This window comes from Gadus morhua, chromosome 9 (genome assembly GCF_902167405.1).
Source record: "Gadus morhua chromosome 9, gadMor3.0, whole genome shotgun sequence".
NCBI lineage: Eukaryota > Metazoa > Chordata > Actinopteri > Gadiformes > Gadidae > Gadus > Gadus morhua.
The window spans coordinates 3495310-3512807 of NC_044056.1; the positions used below are offsets into that span (position 1 = coordinate 3495310).

The 17498-nt window shown below is 45.1% G+C and overlaps 2 protein-coding genes across 3 annotated transcripts in view; both read right to left on the reverse strand.

Moving 5' to 3' along the window:
• Window positions 1-809: 809 nt before the first annotated feature.
• On the reverse strand, window positions 810-7254 carry LOC115551465 (B-cell receptor-associated protein 29). Its single transcript, XM_030367229.1, has 8 exons — window positions 6958-7254; window positions 6478-6574; window positions 5456-5556; window positions 4668-4815; window positions 3948-4083; window positions 3423-3519; window positions 2028-2128; window positions 810-1504 (listed from the first exon to the last, which is right to left on the reverse strand). Exons 2-8 carry the CDS (start codon window positions 6567-6569, stop codon window positions 1469-1471), a joined length of 711 nt encoding a protein of 236 aa, XP_030223089.1. The 5' UTR covers window positions 6570-6574; window positions 6958-7254; the 3' UTR covers window positions 810-1468.
• Window positions 7255-11954: 4700 nt separating this feature from the next.
• LOC115551262 (G-protein coupled receptor 22) overlaps window positions 11955-17498 on the reverse strand; it is a 6154-nt gene continuing 610 nt past the window's right edge. The window contains exons 2-4 of one of the 2 annotated variants that reach the window (XM_030366906.1): window positions 14640-16053; window positions 14089-14202; window positions 11955-13665 (exon numbers count right to left, since the gene is read on the reverse strand). In XM_030366906.1, coding sequence (XP_030222766.1) covers window positions 12333-13661 — 1329 coding nt within the window. In that variant the 5' untranslated portion in view covers window positions 13662-13665; window positions 14089-14202; window positions 14640-16053 and the 3' untranslated portion in view covers window positions 11955-12332. The remainder of the gene's footprint in view (window positions 13666-14088; window positions 14203-14639; window positions 16054-17498) is intronic. The other variant, XM_030366905.1, reaches the window with a different exon arrangement.

Consider the following 17498-nt stretch of genomic DNA (forward strand, 5'->3'; position numbering starts at 1 on the left):
CAAAATGAACGTTGAACATCTAAGTGAAGTAAGATTTAATTATGGGGGATTCTAAATATATTCTAAAATAAATGCATTATTCGAATGCAATTAAAATAGATAAATTCTCAAAATGAGAAGATTATTAAAAAAAATATAGATAAATATATTTGAAAAAGAAAAGATGGCCGGTCGGCGGGAGGGCGGCGCCCCAGCGCCCTCTATAGGCGAGCCGCCACCCACGGTATGGCTGACATTCCTGTCAGCCTTTGGCCCAGCGGTAGCGCTGAACCATTAGCTGCTGTATGCTAATGCTGGAGTATTGGCTGCATGTGGACGATAGGACACAACTCAGGGGAAGGCTGTGCTATAAATGTTGTACTTAAGAGCGAGATGGGCTCTAGAAAATGGTCGCTGAGGGTGTCGGGGTATAAAACCTGGACCGAATCCTAAAATAAATGTGATACATCTGACCGGAATCCGTCCAGCTGAGACGGGTTGAGATGATGTCTTCCAAATGACCAGTGTTGTGGCGTCTTGGCAGGGAGACGAGGAGCCCACTCTGGGACTTCCCATCAGCCCCTTCATGGACTGCTCGGGTCACAGCTGGCCAAGCTCCAGGCCCATATCACAGGCCCACTCTGGAAGTCCCACCACCCAGCCTGCCTCAGCCTTCTGGTGTGACGCAGCAGACAGTGAATATGTTTGATGAACCATTAGAAATTGTGTCAAGCTGGACAATGTTTGGACGTTTTGATGTGAATCCATTTAATTGGACAACTAGTTCCCACCGGCTTTTACTGGGCTCGTCCAAATCAACGCAGGGTGGTGATTTGATGTTGGAACCGGTTTATTAGCGAGGTTGAGTAGGATACACAGAAGGAGTGTAACACGCTGCCATGCCGGAGATCTCTCTGCGTGTGTTTTGTGATGGTTGGTTTGGCTGGTTAACCGGTGTGCTTACCCTGCCCCTTGAGCCAGGCGAGGCTGCTGAAACCAACCATCCTCCACACACACTCCAAACTGTGGTATATACCAGCAATTGTGTTTGACTTACTACTCTAAACAATTACTAGATAATAAATAGTATTAGACCAGCAGTCATAATGTATTTATTTTGTTTTTCAATATTTTTATCAAATACTAAATACAGTAAAGTGACATTGATTGCACGTTGTAATGTTCAAAAGTTCTGCCATCCAAGCCTACACAGATACATCAAATGGAACACACATCTAACAGTAACAACATTCATATATGTGTGGTATCTTCAGTAGTTGTGCCTGTACAGGTTTACTGTCATACTTAAAGCAACAGACCCCTAATTAGTGATAAGTGCTACAGCTATGTTAACCCTACAGGTAAGAGGAAGAGGAGGACATTGGCAGTGCAGGTGATGCCTTGAGTGGCAATATGATTCATACAGAAATTCAAACTTCAAAAGCGGAGGATTCACAGGGAATAATATCAAACCAGCATGAGTCAAATGTTACTGGTCCTTTTTGTCCGCAGTGTTTTGAAGATTCTGTGGAGTAAGTCACACATTTTGAGTCAGAGAGCCATTACAAACAGCATTAAGCTTTCTAATTGGATAGCTACAAATGCTGTGCGTGTGTTTGTCCCTATGTGTTGCAGCTGTATGTTATGCCTACCTTCAAGAGCCAAGTAAAGGTGTGGCTTAGCGCCGACCAAATGTGCAACCACCTCTAACTGTAGCTGTACAGCATACTAATGAATTGTGTCTCAGTTTGAACACATACTAATGAGTTCTCCTGTTTTTCTTTTTCTTTCTTTCTGTTTCTCCCTGTTTTATATAGCAAATTTCACTTTTATATATCTTTGTTATTTGTACTTTAACATCTACCTGCCTAATGGACTACAGATGGAAATTAGTACCCGGGCTACAATCGTGCACATTTACGTGTACTGCTGTACATTCATTTATTATGACAATGCACATTTATTAATGTCCATTGTCCTGAAATAAAATAAATAAATAAACATTTTCATTGCGCATAGTTTGTGTGCGTTGTCGATGCGTGTGTTACCTGTAGTTGAGTGTGTTCCGTAAGCAGTCTGTCGTACTCCTGTGTGAGGCCCTTAGCCTGCCTCCTCATAGCCTCCAACTCAACCCGGGCCTTACGGACAACTGCAGATAAAAAACATCATATCCACTGTATCTATACGTTCTTTGCTTTGTTGTATTAATTAACAAAGATTTTTCGTCCAGGGATCATCATTATCTATGATCCTGAGTTGATTCATGACTACCAAAAATATAAATAAAATTCTAATATAAAAACAACTGTTTGCGGATGCAAACAAAAATGCCTTTGCTACGCCTAGTTATTTGCCACGGTACCTTTCTTAGCACACAGTGGACTAGATACGAATATTGACATCCCAATGTAATGAATCGAAAATTGATTTTGAATCGAATCGTGACAGTTATCTTTTTATAAAGAGCGTGTGTGTATTAGTAAATCGCACGCACTCTTTAGTAAGTTGTACGTGCGCTTTAAGGAAATCGCACGCAAGCTTTACTTAAGTGCGTGTGGGCTTAACACGCTCCCTGCCCTACATTATTCCATTTACCAGACAGCGCCATGTACGGAAGCGTAATCATCCACTTGAAAAATTTAATTCAGCTCTTTTTCTGAATTGATGAGTTAATTATCTCAGCATTCTGAGATATGTTTTCATGGTTTTCTTAAAAGTAACTCTCAATTTGTAACATTTGGCCTTCACACAATCTTAGAGTGACATTCAAGGTTTTGGTATTCTAAAGTGGATGTTCATGTTTTCTCCCTGATGGTGGACTTCAGCAGCAGGTCCTTCCAACCCAGTCTCACGGAAATACGTGACACTGTCACGTCATTTAATCTATTCATTTGTGATCTGGGACACGTCATTTCAATTATTCCATGCCAAAAAAGCACAAATTTCACGGCAACGTCTGCTCGCGACACGTAGGCATCGACGCAGACTTTCATTCACATAGCCTACAAATAAACAAGACAATAGATGGCTAGATAAAATAAACATTAAGACATAGGCCTACAATTCTAAAAAGAAGAGATGAAGCAGCTACCTTTTTTTCCATCGCGGTTTGCCTACAGAGCAGCGCACCTGCATTAAATATATCCGTGAATTGTGGTGAAACTAGAAACGTGTGGCCAAAAGCTGTCATATTGGTAGTTATCACAGACAATATTTCTGTGTTTGTAAAATCTTGAAAATCAAATGAGAAAATTAAATTATCTGTAGGCCTAGGGACATTAGGTACATGAGTTTGAAATTTGAGTTTTTTGGCACGAAAAAATTTAAATGACGTGTCCCAGATCACAAATGAATAGATCAATTAAATGACGTGACTATGTCACGTATTTCCGTGAGACTGGGTTGGAACTTCATGCTGAATCTGAGCATATCGGGGTTCCCACCTTCCTCTGCAGCCTGCAGGTCTCTGGCCCGTGACTCTTCCTCCTTCTCCATCAGCCGGCTCTTGGCTGAGGTTTTCTCCTCCTCCGCCTGAAGAGCCTGGGCACACCGCACGGTCTCTGCTTGTCAATTGCTTTCATCCTAAGTGATTGCTTGGTTCAAGGATTACTGCTGCACAACACTACCACATCGCTTTACTATACAAACGTATTACTTTAAAAAAAACAAGATAAACATGTTTGAAATGTATTTAAGATTTACTATAGGAGGAAAAAAGTGCTGCATCTGATTTTAATTTAATGTATATATTTGAGTGTGAGAGGTGTCAAAGTGTTGACTGATAGAATAAAAATGCTAGCAAGTAAGGAAATACTCGGGCTGATTATTGACAGGATTGGCTCTGGTGTGGCCCAACAATGAATCGAGAGGAAATCCATACTTCTGAAGGAGGCAGGAATGCAATGGCTTCTGTGTAATACCATGATTTGGGGTTTAGTTTGAAGGCTTATCTCCGGAATGCTTCAGACCTGTTTCAGCTGCAGGTTTTCCGCCTGGTACCGGGTGGCTGCCTGGTTAGCGCCAACCATCTGGGCCTGAAGTCCGGCGCTGTCCGTGGTTGCTAAGGCAACCTGGTTCACCAAGGTCACAATGCGACGCATGATACTGTGAGGCGATCACAGGACCGGCCCGGACAGGGAGACAGAAAACCCATTGAACCCCCAATGTCCACAATCTACAGGTAGGGACCCCTGTGTATACCTGTTCATTCATGAGAATAACCATTCCTGCTAAATTACTAAATAACAGTAACAGAAAATACATGCCGATTGCCCAATATACTGATAGTAACTCATATTTTATAAATGCAAAAGAAAAAGTGTGGTGGTTTTTCTATGAGGTTCTGCCCCTGTGTCCTGTGGGGTCCCCCAGGGGACCATTTTAGGCCCAGTCCTCTTCTGCCTACACATGCTCCCTCTAGGTAATATAATCAGAAAGAACAACATCTCATTTCATTGGTAGAGACCCCTCTCCCAGTACCCCAGTATACCTGTTCATTCATGAGGATAACCGTTCCCGCTAAATGACTAAATAACAGTAACAGCAAATACGCGCCGTTGAGGGACATTCAAGGTTTTGGTACTCTAAAGTGGATGTTCATGTGGAGTTACTATGGTATACTGATAGTAACTCCTGTTTTACGAATGCAAAACGTTGAAACATGTGGGTGTTTGTTATGAGCTACTGACAGCCACAGGAAGAGGGAGAACCCTGAGATGTAGAGGTTCCTCTGGGCTCTGAACAGCTTCATGTGGAGGTGGTCAAACAGGTTGGGGTTCAGTGTGGCCTCCTGTGCTGTCTGGGGCGAGGAGTACTTCTGGACCTCCCGAACGGCGTCTTAAAACAGGGCAGGGCATGTTGCAGTGGTACATTATTAATAATAATAATAATAATAATGATAATAATAATAATAATAATAATAGATTGTTTTCTTTACAGCGCTTTTCTTGATACTCAAAGACGCTTTACAAAAAGGAATACATACAGACACTCAGACAAAAGGCAAATAAACAACACTACAACAATAGACAACACATTAAGAGAGAGAGAGAGAGGGTGGAAGATGGTTTTTCAGACGTTGTAGGTGGTCCTGAAGAGATGGGATTTAAGCTGAATTTTTAAAGAAAGGAGTGTATCAGAGTTTTGGATGTTTTTACCCCGTCATAAATGAATGATTGAATGAATGCATCCAACCTTTTTTGACCAAAACATGCGCAAACTGCACAAACAGCAGTGATCAAACTGTACAGCTTAAAGTGCTATGTGATCAGTGATAGTGAAAGCGATTTTCTATCACTTTCAATTGAAAATGATTGATTTGAAAATGATTTAGAATTGGTACATTTGTACATTTGCAACCAACAACATTATAGCCAAGTGTAAAGCCATCTAAAGGAAGTTTTCACTTTTCTCATAAGAATGAAAACGATAGGAAACTATGATGTCCTTTCCCCGAATCATGACAACAAATGCTTACCGAAAAAAAGCACAACTAGGACCATGATCATGGTGCAGAAGGCTTTGTTCCAATACGGAGAAAACCAGCTCCATATTGTCCAGTTGAAAAGTGACCGCCACCTGCAAGGAGAGAGGATAAGAGAAGGTCTAGGGTTAGGAGTATTTAAGTAGATAAACAATATGTGGAAAGAATGTGGACATTGAATTACCAAAAGGCTTAATGTACAAAAAATTATGAAAACATTCTCACATCTAGAGCACCATACTTAGGGTTTTTGTTAGGGTTAGGGTTACCACAGACCACCTATTTAAACTCATGCAATAAAGGTATATAAGATGTGCTGAAACTGTTCAGTCTAAATATATCGGTAAGAAGGTGATAAAAAACATGCACTACATTCCATATTGGAAAGGAGGCAACCAAATTACGTTATTAAGGCTTAATGGGCTATAACTGAGTACAAAATAGTATGTAAGTATTAACTGATTTTCTCAAGCATCTGTAGACTGTGAATTCAGTTTTAACTAGGCCTACAGTTGTATTAATGTGATTCATTGTAGGTAGAGTAACGGTTGGACCTTACACAATGAAGTGCTGGTGATTTCACAGGCGATACATTTTATTACAGCGTGGATAATGACTGTCGACGCCCCCTGCTGGTGATGTGGTCTCATTTGGTTCAGTACATAGCTGTGCTCAGTGCTATTTACGTAAAACGCCTCTGTGTAGACCAAGGCTATATATAAATTACGATAAGATGTAGGCAAGAATAAAAATAAGAAAATGTGAAAAATAAAAAAAGATATAGGTGTTTCAATGCTATCCACATGTGAGAAGGCCAACTACAAAATATGAACGCAGTATGTAAATGTTAAACAAATATATTCACAGATGGGCTTGAGGATTACTCAAATGTCAACAGTGTGTGTACATTAACATTCTGCGTTTACAGGTTTCTACACACTTCTCATATATCTAGACATATCTTGAGATTTGATATATTTGAATATAAAATGGTGTCAGGTGGTTTAATAGAATACCTTTGAGCTGAGATGAGGGGGAAGCACAGGACCAGGTTAACCACTATCTGACCATAGAGGAAGCAGGCCACGGCGGTCCACTGAAGACTCATCCTACCTACGGGACAACAGATTTACACCGACTTTAACCTGGTTCATATAGAGAGAACGTAGGCTACTGCAGCAGATATGACCTATTACCACCATTCCTTCTTTTGCACCACTTTTAAACAAATCAAGCTTATCTAAGTCGATGTTCTCCCATATGATGTTTTCACCTTCATTCGTCTGTCTGACCAGTATACCAGCCTAATGAGAACTCATCATAAGGAATGATTTTACTAGAATACAATTACAAAAGTCCAGATTAGGAACGCGCTTATACGAGAAACTAGTGCAACTCAAAAAGATTCGCTTAATTTATAATATGTAGCATACAAAGACGAATTTACGGCTGTTCAGTTGGATGTTAAGGGAAATATAAGAGATGTTTTTACTTACCGGAATAAGTAGGTCAAACTTTAAAAGTATACGTGAGTTCTGGACAGCATACAGCGGCCAGCCTCGCGACAGCTGCTCCTCGGCGGCCCACGGAGCCGAACCTCAGCCTACGTCATCCGCACGAATGTTCACTTAATGGAGGCGTCATGGTCTCACAAAAAGTACCCCAAAAAGATGGTGTGTCTAGCTGATAGAAAAGAGGAATGCCATTTGATGTTATCTGCCAACCAATTAGTTGATACAAAAATGCCTTATTAGGAGTGTATTGGTTCTGTTCCTAGTTGGTTGTGTGTTCATGCGTGCAATATAAAGCCCATAACTTTGGACATTGGTTGTCTTTGCTTTTTGTGTGCGTGCGTGCGTGTGTGTGTGTGTGTGTGTGTGTGTGTGTGTGTGTGTGTGTGTGTGTGTGCGTGTGCGTGTGCGTGTGTGTGTGTGTGTGTGTGTGTGTGTGTGTGTGCGTGTGTGATTGAGTGTATGGGGCTGAGTCTACTCACGTTTCAAGTGTCATGATTCTCTAAAATAGATTGACATGCCATGCCGTTGAATAGACGCAAGCTGGTTTTCCCCCTGTCCAATTTTTTTTTTTTTACATCCCGCAGTCTTATTCACATTTTCTTGTGTGTTGAATATTTTGGGGTGGTTTATTTAATTGTATTTATATAGGTTAGCTTCAATTGTGTCAACGTAATGCCTGGATGTCTGTCGTATCGTCACAGGAGGGCGCTATTGCACAGTGAGAGACTGGTGCACTTGGCTCATGGATTGGTCGCTACTTCTGCTGCTACTTCTACTATTGCTACTACTACTACTACTACTACTACTACTACTACTACTATTACTACTACTAATACTACTACTGTTACTATTGCTACTACTACTACTACTACTACTACTACTACTACTACTACTACTACTACCACTACTACTACTACTACTACTACTACTATTACTACTACTAATACTACTACTGTTACTACTACTGCTTTACTGCTACTACTACTACTACTATATAGACCCTCCCAGAAAATATAAGTACTTTCCTATGTCATTATTATAAATATATTTTATGTGGGGGAAAACTGCAAAGGCTGTAACACATTTACTTTTTTTTTCTTTTTTTTTACAAAAAACTCAATTGCTCATGGAAATATGGCTTAACAATCCATACAGAAATCCTCCAGGCTTTTAGCTTGAACTTAACTTGAACCTCTTCAAAGTGTCTTCCATTTCTTGTTCGCGTCTGTCTGCTTGGTCACATGGGGCAATTCCCCGCTGCCTTTTCAGCGCGTTGTAGTTTATTACCACGTGTCATCTGGCGGAGAGGAGACGGACAGCTCTCCCATCCACCCCTCATTGGATGTGTGTGTGTGTGTGCATCAAGTGTGTGCGTGCGCGCCAGATGATAGGAGTATGAGAAGCGATAAATAACGCCGTCCGAGATGATTGTACTTTGATTGTGTTCCCTCTTCGCCGGCTCAGCGGCGGTGGCTGCAGGCAATGGACGGTTATTATGGTGAAGTGCCTGCAATAAGCACATGGCCAAGCTAAGGTGACTGTTTGCTTGGCATGTGTGTGTGTGTGTGTGTGTGTGTGTGTGTGTGTGTGTGTGTGTGTGTGTGTGTGTGTGTGTGTGTGTGTGTGTGTGTGTGTGTGTGTGTGTGTGTGTGTGTGTGTGCGTGCGTGCGTGCGTGCGTGCGTGCGTGTGTGTGTGTGTGTGTGAGAGAGAGAGTTGTTGCTCCTTCCTGTGTTGATACATTGTATCCTTTTTACATGACCCTTGATGTGCGATGTCAGGGTCTAAAACCAGAACCGTTCGAGCCTCTGAAATAGCCCATCATCGTGATTTTGTGTGGAACTTAATGGAGGTCTGCGTTTGTGTCCCAGGCACGTAGGCCTGCATATACACATAGCACAAAAGCACACACATATATACAAACATAGATACACACCGGTCTCTCACACCACAGACACAAATACAAACACACACACACACACACACACACACACACACACACACACACGCACACACACACGCACGCACGCACGCACGCACGCACGCACACACACACACACACACACACACACACACACACACACACACACACACAGACACGCACGCACACACACACACACACACACACACACACACACACACACACACACACACACACACACACACACACACACACACACACACACAAAAAGTCATGCATACGCAAGCCACAGACCAAAGACACACGTGCACATTCAAGTGTGGCACACAGCCAAATATGGGCTTCCGTTTGTCCTTCAGAATACTTCTTTGTTTTCCCGCGAAAAAAACAAGCCTCTGTCAGTCAAAAGTCCCAGGAAGCGGTTTAACACAGAAGCTCAAGGGGCAAAGCAGCGTAATCTGCAAATTGCCAACGTGTCTCTCTTCAACAAATGGCTGATGAGATCTGTGTAATGTGTTTCAATCTTTCTTGAATTTGTGTGTATTTGGATCCTCCCCGGTTCATCTGCAGCCCTGGTGTCAAGTAGTTCATGAAGGAAGACCTTGATCGAAGCAGCTGTGGTTGACCCCGGATCTATAGGGACTGATGGTAAATGCTACCACTTATAGCTCACTAGTGTCATGCTATAGCCAGAGGACAGGACAGTATCTAAGCCATGTGTGGTTTCAAACCAGTGCTTATGGCTTTGATTTTTTCCTTAATATGTCAGTTCCATACAGCACCTTATATCTGTCGTAAAGTGGATGGAAAGGGTCTGCAAAAAAAAAAAAAAATTGTCATCCTGAGCTAGTCATGAGGCTGAAAATCTCCTTTCTTCTTCGGCCCCATGATACAAGAACTACAGTTGAGTGTGACCTAATGTAATATGGCCTCCGCACAGAGAGAGTAATGTGATTTCCCTAGGCTTTTATTCTGTGAGTCTGCAGCTGGATGGATATGGGACGGCCACTAAGAGATGCCATCTGACTTGGGGAAGGATGTCCAAAATAAGCAGCTTATAGGGGACACGCCAGGGGAGGACCAAGTGATTGAATAGGGAGGGGACAAGGAGAGGCCTGCATAAGTTATAGGAGGTGCATGAGGTCATTGTATTAGCTTGAACTTTGACACATCAATAACACCATATGCACTATTGACTATTCTGCTTGTCCGTTTTCTCTGCAGGTCGTTTTTGATTCCAATGGTATCTAAAAAAAAAAGGCGTCAACATTCATTTTAGGTTTAAATACAAGCAAAACAAGGTAGTTACACCTCTGTGTATCGCTCAGGGAAAGTTAATTTTGGGAGCACATCGATTGAAATGATTGCTCATGTCTGAATGAGTAATTGAGCCGAGGTCCCGTTTAAAACCTGCCCCGGTATAAAAACAAACGCTGTGAGGCCCATCGATTTATTGCTCATTCATTTATTTCTATTTTTACATTGGCTATATATTATGCATGTGTTTTTGTTTTCAGTTGGAGCTCAATGTGCTGCCTTACAGTTGTATTGTGTTTGACTATGGCTGATCATGGTTCGTTTTGTTCGTAGAGCTGTGAGAGTACTAACACAGCATCTACAGAGTTTGGGGGCCATCCTAAATCCCTGCAGTCATTTCCTGCTGTTGTCCAGGTCCTCTACTCGTCAGGGTCCAGGCCTCTCTTCCCCCCCCCCCCCCCCCCCCCCTCTGGCACACCTGTCAATCAATCCATCGTTGGCTATATCCTCCCATCCCAGCTCTCCATCACAGAAGTGTATTCAGGGCAGCGTAGCCGCCTCCACTCCTATTTAGAGCCCAGGTCATAAAGAACCATGGCTGCATCAATATTCCCACATCAGCCCTCTCCACGGAGCTCCGAGCCCACTTACCGGCAGCCATCACTGGCTGGAGGGTACTGAGATTGTGATAGCCCTTTGGCAGCTAGAAGCCCCATGCTTTTAGGATCCAAGGGAATACTCCATTCGGGGCCACAAACTGACATGGTAGAAGGCATAATGTGTTCATTACCAAGGCCTGTGCGTGTGTGTGGGTGTGTACATTGGTGTGTGCATGTGTGTGTGTACGTGTGTGCACGCATGGGTGTTTGTGTGTCTGTGTGTGTGTGCATGTATGTGTATGTGCATGCATTTAAATGTGTGTGTGTGTGTGTGTGCACATGTGTGTGTTCGTGCGTGCAGGCATGGGTGTGTGTGGGTGTGTGCGTGTCGGATTTAATCTCTGACCTAAGGATTGTAATGAAGAAAGAAACCTCATCAAGATGAGAGTGGTTTTACATGCTAATAGGTAGGTGTGAGGAAGCCTCACAGTGGAAAGTCTCCCTCCGTTAGACCCTCTTCTCACTGGCATTCATGCGTTGTTGTATAATTTCAGTAAGAAGACGTTATTTTCCCTTTTCGACAATGAATATACCCTGCTTATTATATTTCTCTTCTTAGCTGCCATCTAATGAAAACAATTTCACAGTTGTATGCATAGACCAACAATGGAAGAAGGGAAGAAGGAATTATATTTTCTACTGCACATTGAGATGGAATATTTTATTAGGCCTCACGGCTCTGGTTGGGGATTGTAATTTTAGCAATTGCGGGAGAAGATTGTGTTCTGAAAGCCTGGTTGCATTGAAATTTTCATCTGTTTCGCAGATATCACAATGCTAGCCGTCCATGAGAGAGCCCATCACACCAATTGAAGCTGGCAGTGGATCGTGGTTCATGCAGCCAGAGGAAAGGCAGTCAAACCCAAAGTGATTCTGAAAATATCTATCTTTCGTAATAAGAACCATGTTATGTTTTCCGTCTCTTGGACTACAAAAGCAGTTATGTTAAGGTAACGGATGCTAACATTACACTCCCCGGAACAATACCATATCCTGGCTTCATCCAAAGAATTGTAATTATGTTTGATGAACGGAAATCAGAAACACGTTTGTTAAAGAGCCACAGGTGGTGCTCGCTTTATAAACAAACAAACACACGACATACAGTACATCACTGAGAAGAGAACCCAAAATATACTGCTGGTTAAGTGAAGACACAATTTATTATAAATATACATATACATAACAACTTCTAGTTCTTTATACGTTTCCCTAATTATTCTTATACTGTACACGTTTTTTTGTATGTACACAATGTGCTGTGTATTGCTACCATTACAAAAAGCCATGCAATATCTACAGTACAGTACAGTATATTTATTGTGTATCTATGAAATCTACTTTTGTTGTTTTTCAATAAATAGTAATAAATTATGATCTGTCTGTTTATTTGTACACTTCTAATACACATACTATGTACATGACTGCTTTGGATAAAAGTGTTTCCCTTTTTCGCATCACTACCTGATGTAAATGAAAGTCTTCCTTTTATACAACACAAGGCCTCGCCCTGAAGCTTCCCTCACTCCACGTCCTCCGAGGACAGGCACTTCTGCCTGGCCTCTTTGTCGTCAAACGTCACTTTTCTGTTCCTCTTGGGGTCGATCCAAGAGTTGTGGATGATGGCGTTGTTGGGCAGGGGGTCGGCCTCAATGATGGACACAACCCGCTTCTTCATCTTGCTCTTCAGCACCTTCTGGAACTTCTGCCGGGTGAAGGCGTAGAGCAGCGGGTGGAAGATGGTGGTCCCGTACGCCATGACCAGGAAGCCCAGCCGCAGCTTGACCGTCAGGTCGCTCTGGCCCACGCTCAGGATGACCGTGTTCAGCGCCGTGATCGGTGTCCAGCACAACAGGAAGGTGGACACGATCAGCAGGGACATCCGGAAGACGCGCTTCTGCCGCTCCCGCCGCTCCCGGTGGCGCTTGACGGCGCGCCGCAACGCGATGATCACCGACACGGACGTGCGCATGCCCAGCGCCGGCATGCGGCTCCCGGTGCTCGGCGGGGCGGCGGCGGCGGCGTCGGGGCCGTCGTGCTGCGCCGTCGTCGCCGCGGTCGACGGGCACTTTTTCCTGCGCGCCTTCTTCTTCTGCGAGGTCTGGAAGCGGGTGCCGATGCGGATGTTGAGCGCCTGCAGGATCTTGGAGTAGGTGACGAGCATCACGACGACGGTGAAGAAGAAGATGGGGATCTGGGCCAGCAGGTGGTAGTACAGCCCCAGCTCGGTGTAGCACTGGTTGGTGTGCACCATGGTCTCCACCAGCGTCTGGTTGAGCTCGGCCTGGCCGACGGCGAAGAAGCCCACCTCCACAAAGGGCACCAGGAAGCTGACGAAGGACAGCACCCACACGGCGGCCAGCAGGGCCAGGGCGCGGCCCATGGTCAGCACGCGGTTGGCGGGCTTGACGGAGATGTCGTAGCGGTCCAGCGTGATGGCCAGCACGTTGGCGGCGGTGGCCACGCTGGCGAAGGAGACGCACGCCTCGTGGAAGCAGCACAGCAGCGCCGTGTCGCCCTCCAGCGAGAGCAGCAGCACCACGATGGTGAGGGGGATGCAGCCCACGCACACCAGCACGTCCAGCACGTGGAGGTTCATGGTGACGATGTTGCTGACGGAGCTGATCAGGTTGGACTTCATGCAGTACAGGGCCAGCACGGTGAGGTTGGAGCTCAGGCCCAGCACGATCTCCAGCATGAGGAAGCCGGTGAGGGACACCTGGAAGCTGACGGGGAAGGGGTAGGGGTAGGAGGCGGCGGGGCCGGCCGTCCGGCCGATGGGCTCGGTGTTGTCGGTGACGGTGACGTTGCTCATGGTGGCGTCTTCTTCCAGACGGAGGGAAATATGCATTCTCCTGGAGGACAGCGGGGATGGGGAGGTGGGGATTGGGGGGGGGGGGAGAAGGAAGAGCACATTAAAATTGCGGAAAAGAAGAGGATGGAAAGGTTAATCCTGTGCCGAGCGGGGAGCGATGATTAAGGATCGCTTCACTGACACCAGAAGGCGAGTTCATAAGAATATTAACTGCCGGCTCACACACCAGGGCACCGGCATCCTCCCACGATGCCAGATGTAAAAATACTTTCATCTGTGGAGCCCACTCGTTACACTCATCGCTGCCAAAATATCCAGGGATCAATAAATGTTACATGGGAAATGTCTGAGAGCAGGAACTCGTTAAAGTTTTAGAAGATCCAATTTTGACCTGCCAGCTCCAGGTTCCAAGGTATCGCGATTATGCAAAGCATGAGTAACTCAGCAGATGCTGTTTCATCACCTTAGCTTATTGACATTCGAAGCTCCTTCTTAATCTTTGACACAGCAGTGTGCGAGTAGGTGGGTCCAAACACATCAAGTAGTCACAGTTTGACACACGCTCCACAGGGGGTTTCTGCATTTGTGTATACATGTACAAACCCCAGTCAGACATCAATCATAGAATCGCGTGAAGGAAGGATCACAAGCTGGCAGTAATGAACCAAAACACACACACACACACACACACTCACAGAACCCCCCCCCCCCCCCCCACACACACACACACACACACTCACAGAATCACGCATACTCACGGACACACACACACGCACACACACACACACACACACACACACACACACACACACACACACACACACACACACACACACACACAATCACAGAACCCCCCCCACACACACACACACATACATACTCACACACACACACACACACACACACACACACACACACACACACACACACACACACACACACACACACACACACACACACACACACAAACACACACACAGACTAGACACACAGATGTTCTCCTGCAGTACTCACCCTATGTTCCGTCTCTATCTGGGCCCCTGTGCACCGGGACTAATCCAGAGATCCCATGTTAGCTCCACCGAGAACAGCATCACCCTTCTGACGCAGCCAGAGGAGGGGGACCAGCCCTGTGCCCAGGGCCTTCTATCCCTCTGTCTCTCTCTCTCTCTCTCTCTCTCTCTCTCTCTCTCTCTCTCTCTCTCTCTCTCTCTCTGCCAGACTTATTTGTTTTCTACGGTATCTCTCTGTGTTTTTTTTCACTCGCCTCCCAGGGGGAGAACCTGCCAGAGAGGCACCTGTCGTGCACCGGAGTAACGATGACAGAGAGGGGGTGATGCTTTAGAAAGTAACCCAGCCGTGAGTACTCTCCCCGCCCCCCCCCGCCACCAGATTGCCGAGCTCAGAGGGAAATGTGCAAGGCAGTGCTCAATGTCCTCCGCGCTCTTTCTTTTGTTTTTTTTCCCCCCTCTCCCGCTCTCCGTACGGATGTGTTTGTTTTGGCGACGCTGGGAGCGTTGACAGATGAGTGGATTGGGGATAAACCGTCTCCGCTATCTCCTGTTTATAAACCCGTGGTATTCCCAGGCAGGCGAGATACACGGCCAACATGCAGGACTAAAGAGACACAAGCACCCCCTTTTCCGCTTCAGCACGGGTGGAATCCAAACGCACACAAATGCGTCGTACAATCCAAATCTGTGTTTTGGAAGTCCGACTGTCGCCCCTGGTCGGAAAGCAGTCTTTTATTCTTCTTCTTTCTTTTTTTTGGTGGATTTTTAAGGAAATCCACCTGCATCCATTAGTGTGTACTCCAAACCAAGAGCCAAGTCAGTTAGTTATCCAAGGAAGATTGACACCGCAGATAAATATTGTTTTGGTCCAGTATCAGCCCAAGACATGTGAGATTATCCTGGCAGGACGCAGGGCCCATGTCCCCCCTTGGGAACCACGATGAGAAGAGCAGGCCGATGCTATCAAAGTGTCTCATCAGTCTCACTCTTCACCAATCTCCACCAGGCCTTTACACGGCGTGTAAATCAAGCACAAGTCATTTCGCGTTTGACCTCCCAACCGCTTTGACCTTCGCAAATCCTGGTCATCGTCCCTCGAGCTCAGAGGAAATTCTCTCTTGTGTGCGTGCGTGTCCAGGGGTCATCCCTTTCAGGGTCCTTTTTGTAGTTGCAGAAGGGCGTTTTGCGTATCGTGTGACGTGCTTGGATGAGGGCAGAATGGAGAGAGACCGGGCTGGCTCGTCGGAGAATCAGCAGACGGTTTTCCTCACGAGCAGGAGAGAGAGGGGAAAGTTGAAAAGACGCGTGACGCGTCGTCTCGCCGATGCACGCAAGGGTCTCGGCAAAGAGCGACACGCATTTCCATGAGATCCTCTGTCCTTTCTGTTGCAGCCCAGCGCAGCTCATTCGGAGACCTGGAGAGGGAGAGATAAAGGGAGAAAGCGAGAGAGAGAGAGAGAGAGAGGGAAAGAGACAGAGAGAGAGAGAGAGAGAGAGAGAGCGATAGCTGCAGAGAGAGAGAGAGAGTGAGAGAGAGAAGATATGATAAAGAGAGAGAGAGAGAGAGAGAAGATAACAAGATAGATACACATAGACAGAGAAGATGAAGAGAGAGAGAAGATAAGGAGAGAGGGAAAAGAGAAAGAGAGAGATCAAGAGAGGGAAAGAGAGAGAGAGAAGATATGATAAAGAGAGAGAGGGAGAGGGAGAAGATAACAAGATAGATACACATAGACAGAGAAGATGAAGAGAGAGAGAGAAGATAAGGAGAGAGGGAAAAGAGAGAGAGAGTGGGTTGCATTAGTGAAAATAAACATGTATCCTCAGTAGAGAGGCAGCACTGACTCTGATTAGCATAGCAGCCTCTGCTGTCTTATCGTGTTCCGTGCAACGGCTGGTGTGCTTTACATCTTTTCAATTGCATTAGCATAATTCCAGCACTAATAACAGCCATTAGCAAGGAAGCACCAGGGAGATATTTATCCCTTCACTTCCACATTTGCTTTTGTGACGTAAATCTGTTACCTGCTCTGACATATTGAATGTAACTGCAAAACGCATGCAAATGTATGCAACATTTGATGCAAGGTGAACCCTGCTGAAGGGTTCGCCTGTCTTGCTCCTAATGGTTTCTTGGTGAATGAGCTCCTGGACGTCTTTGAGAAATGCATCTCCGTATTTTTGCATGACTGGGAAACGTCAGATCTTAATGGTCAGGCAACCGCGCAATATCAAGCAGCCAACTCTTTGTAAAGACGCCCGTATCCATCACATACATCACACCCTGCATAATGCAGACTCGTGTGTGTTAGGATTGAGTGCGCTGAGGGTTAAGAATTGCTGCGATTGATCTGTGCTCTTCAGACCCAGAATATGAAAGTGTGTGTGTTGAGTGTGTGTGCGTGTGTGTGTTTGAGTGAGTGCATCTTTTCTGTGTTTGAGTACATACACATTCACGCATGCATGCGTAAATGTGAGTGCGTATCTGCATGTGTTCAATTGTATGCGTGCATCCTGGTGTGTTTCATGTGTGTGTGTGTGTGTGTGTGTGTGAGTGTGTGTGTGTGTGTGTGTGTGTGTGTGTTTGTGTGTTTGTGTGTACGTGCGCGTGCGAGTGTGTTGCACTTACAGAGACGGATCTGTTTATTCACAATAATAGTTACATCTAGTCACAAATAGATAAGCACAACTTGCTAATGGGATATTTAATTTAATTTAATACACAACAACTGGATCCCCACAGAACAAAAAAAAACGAATGATAAACAACGTCAATGCAATGAGATGTCTATATCCAATTACACGCCTGTCCATTCGTTTTAAGCCCACTTCCCTACAATTGCCCTTGGCCGGACAGACG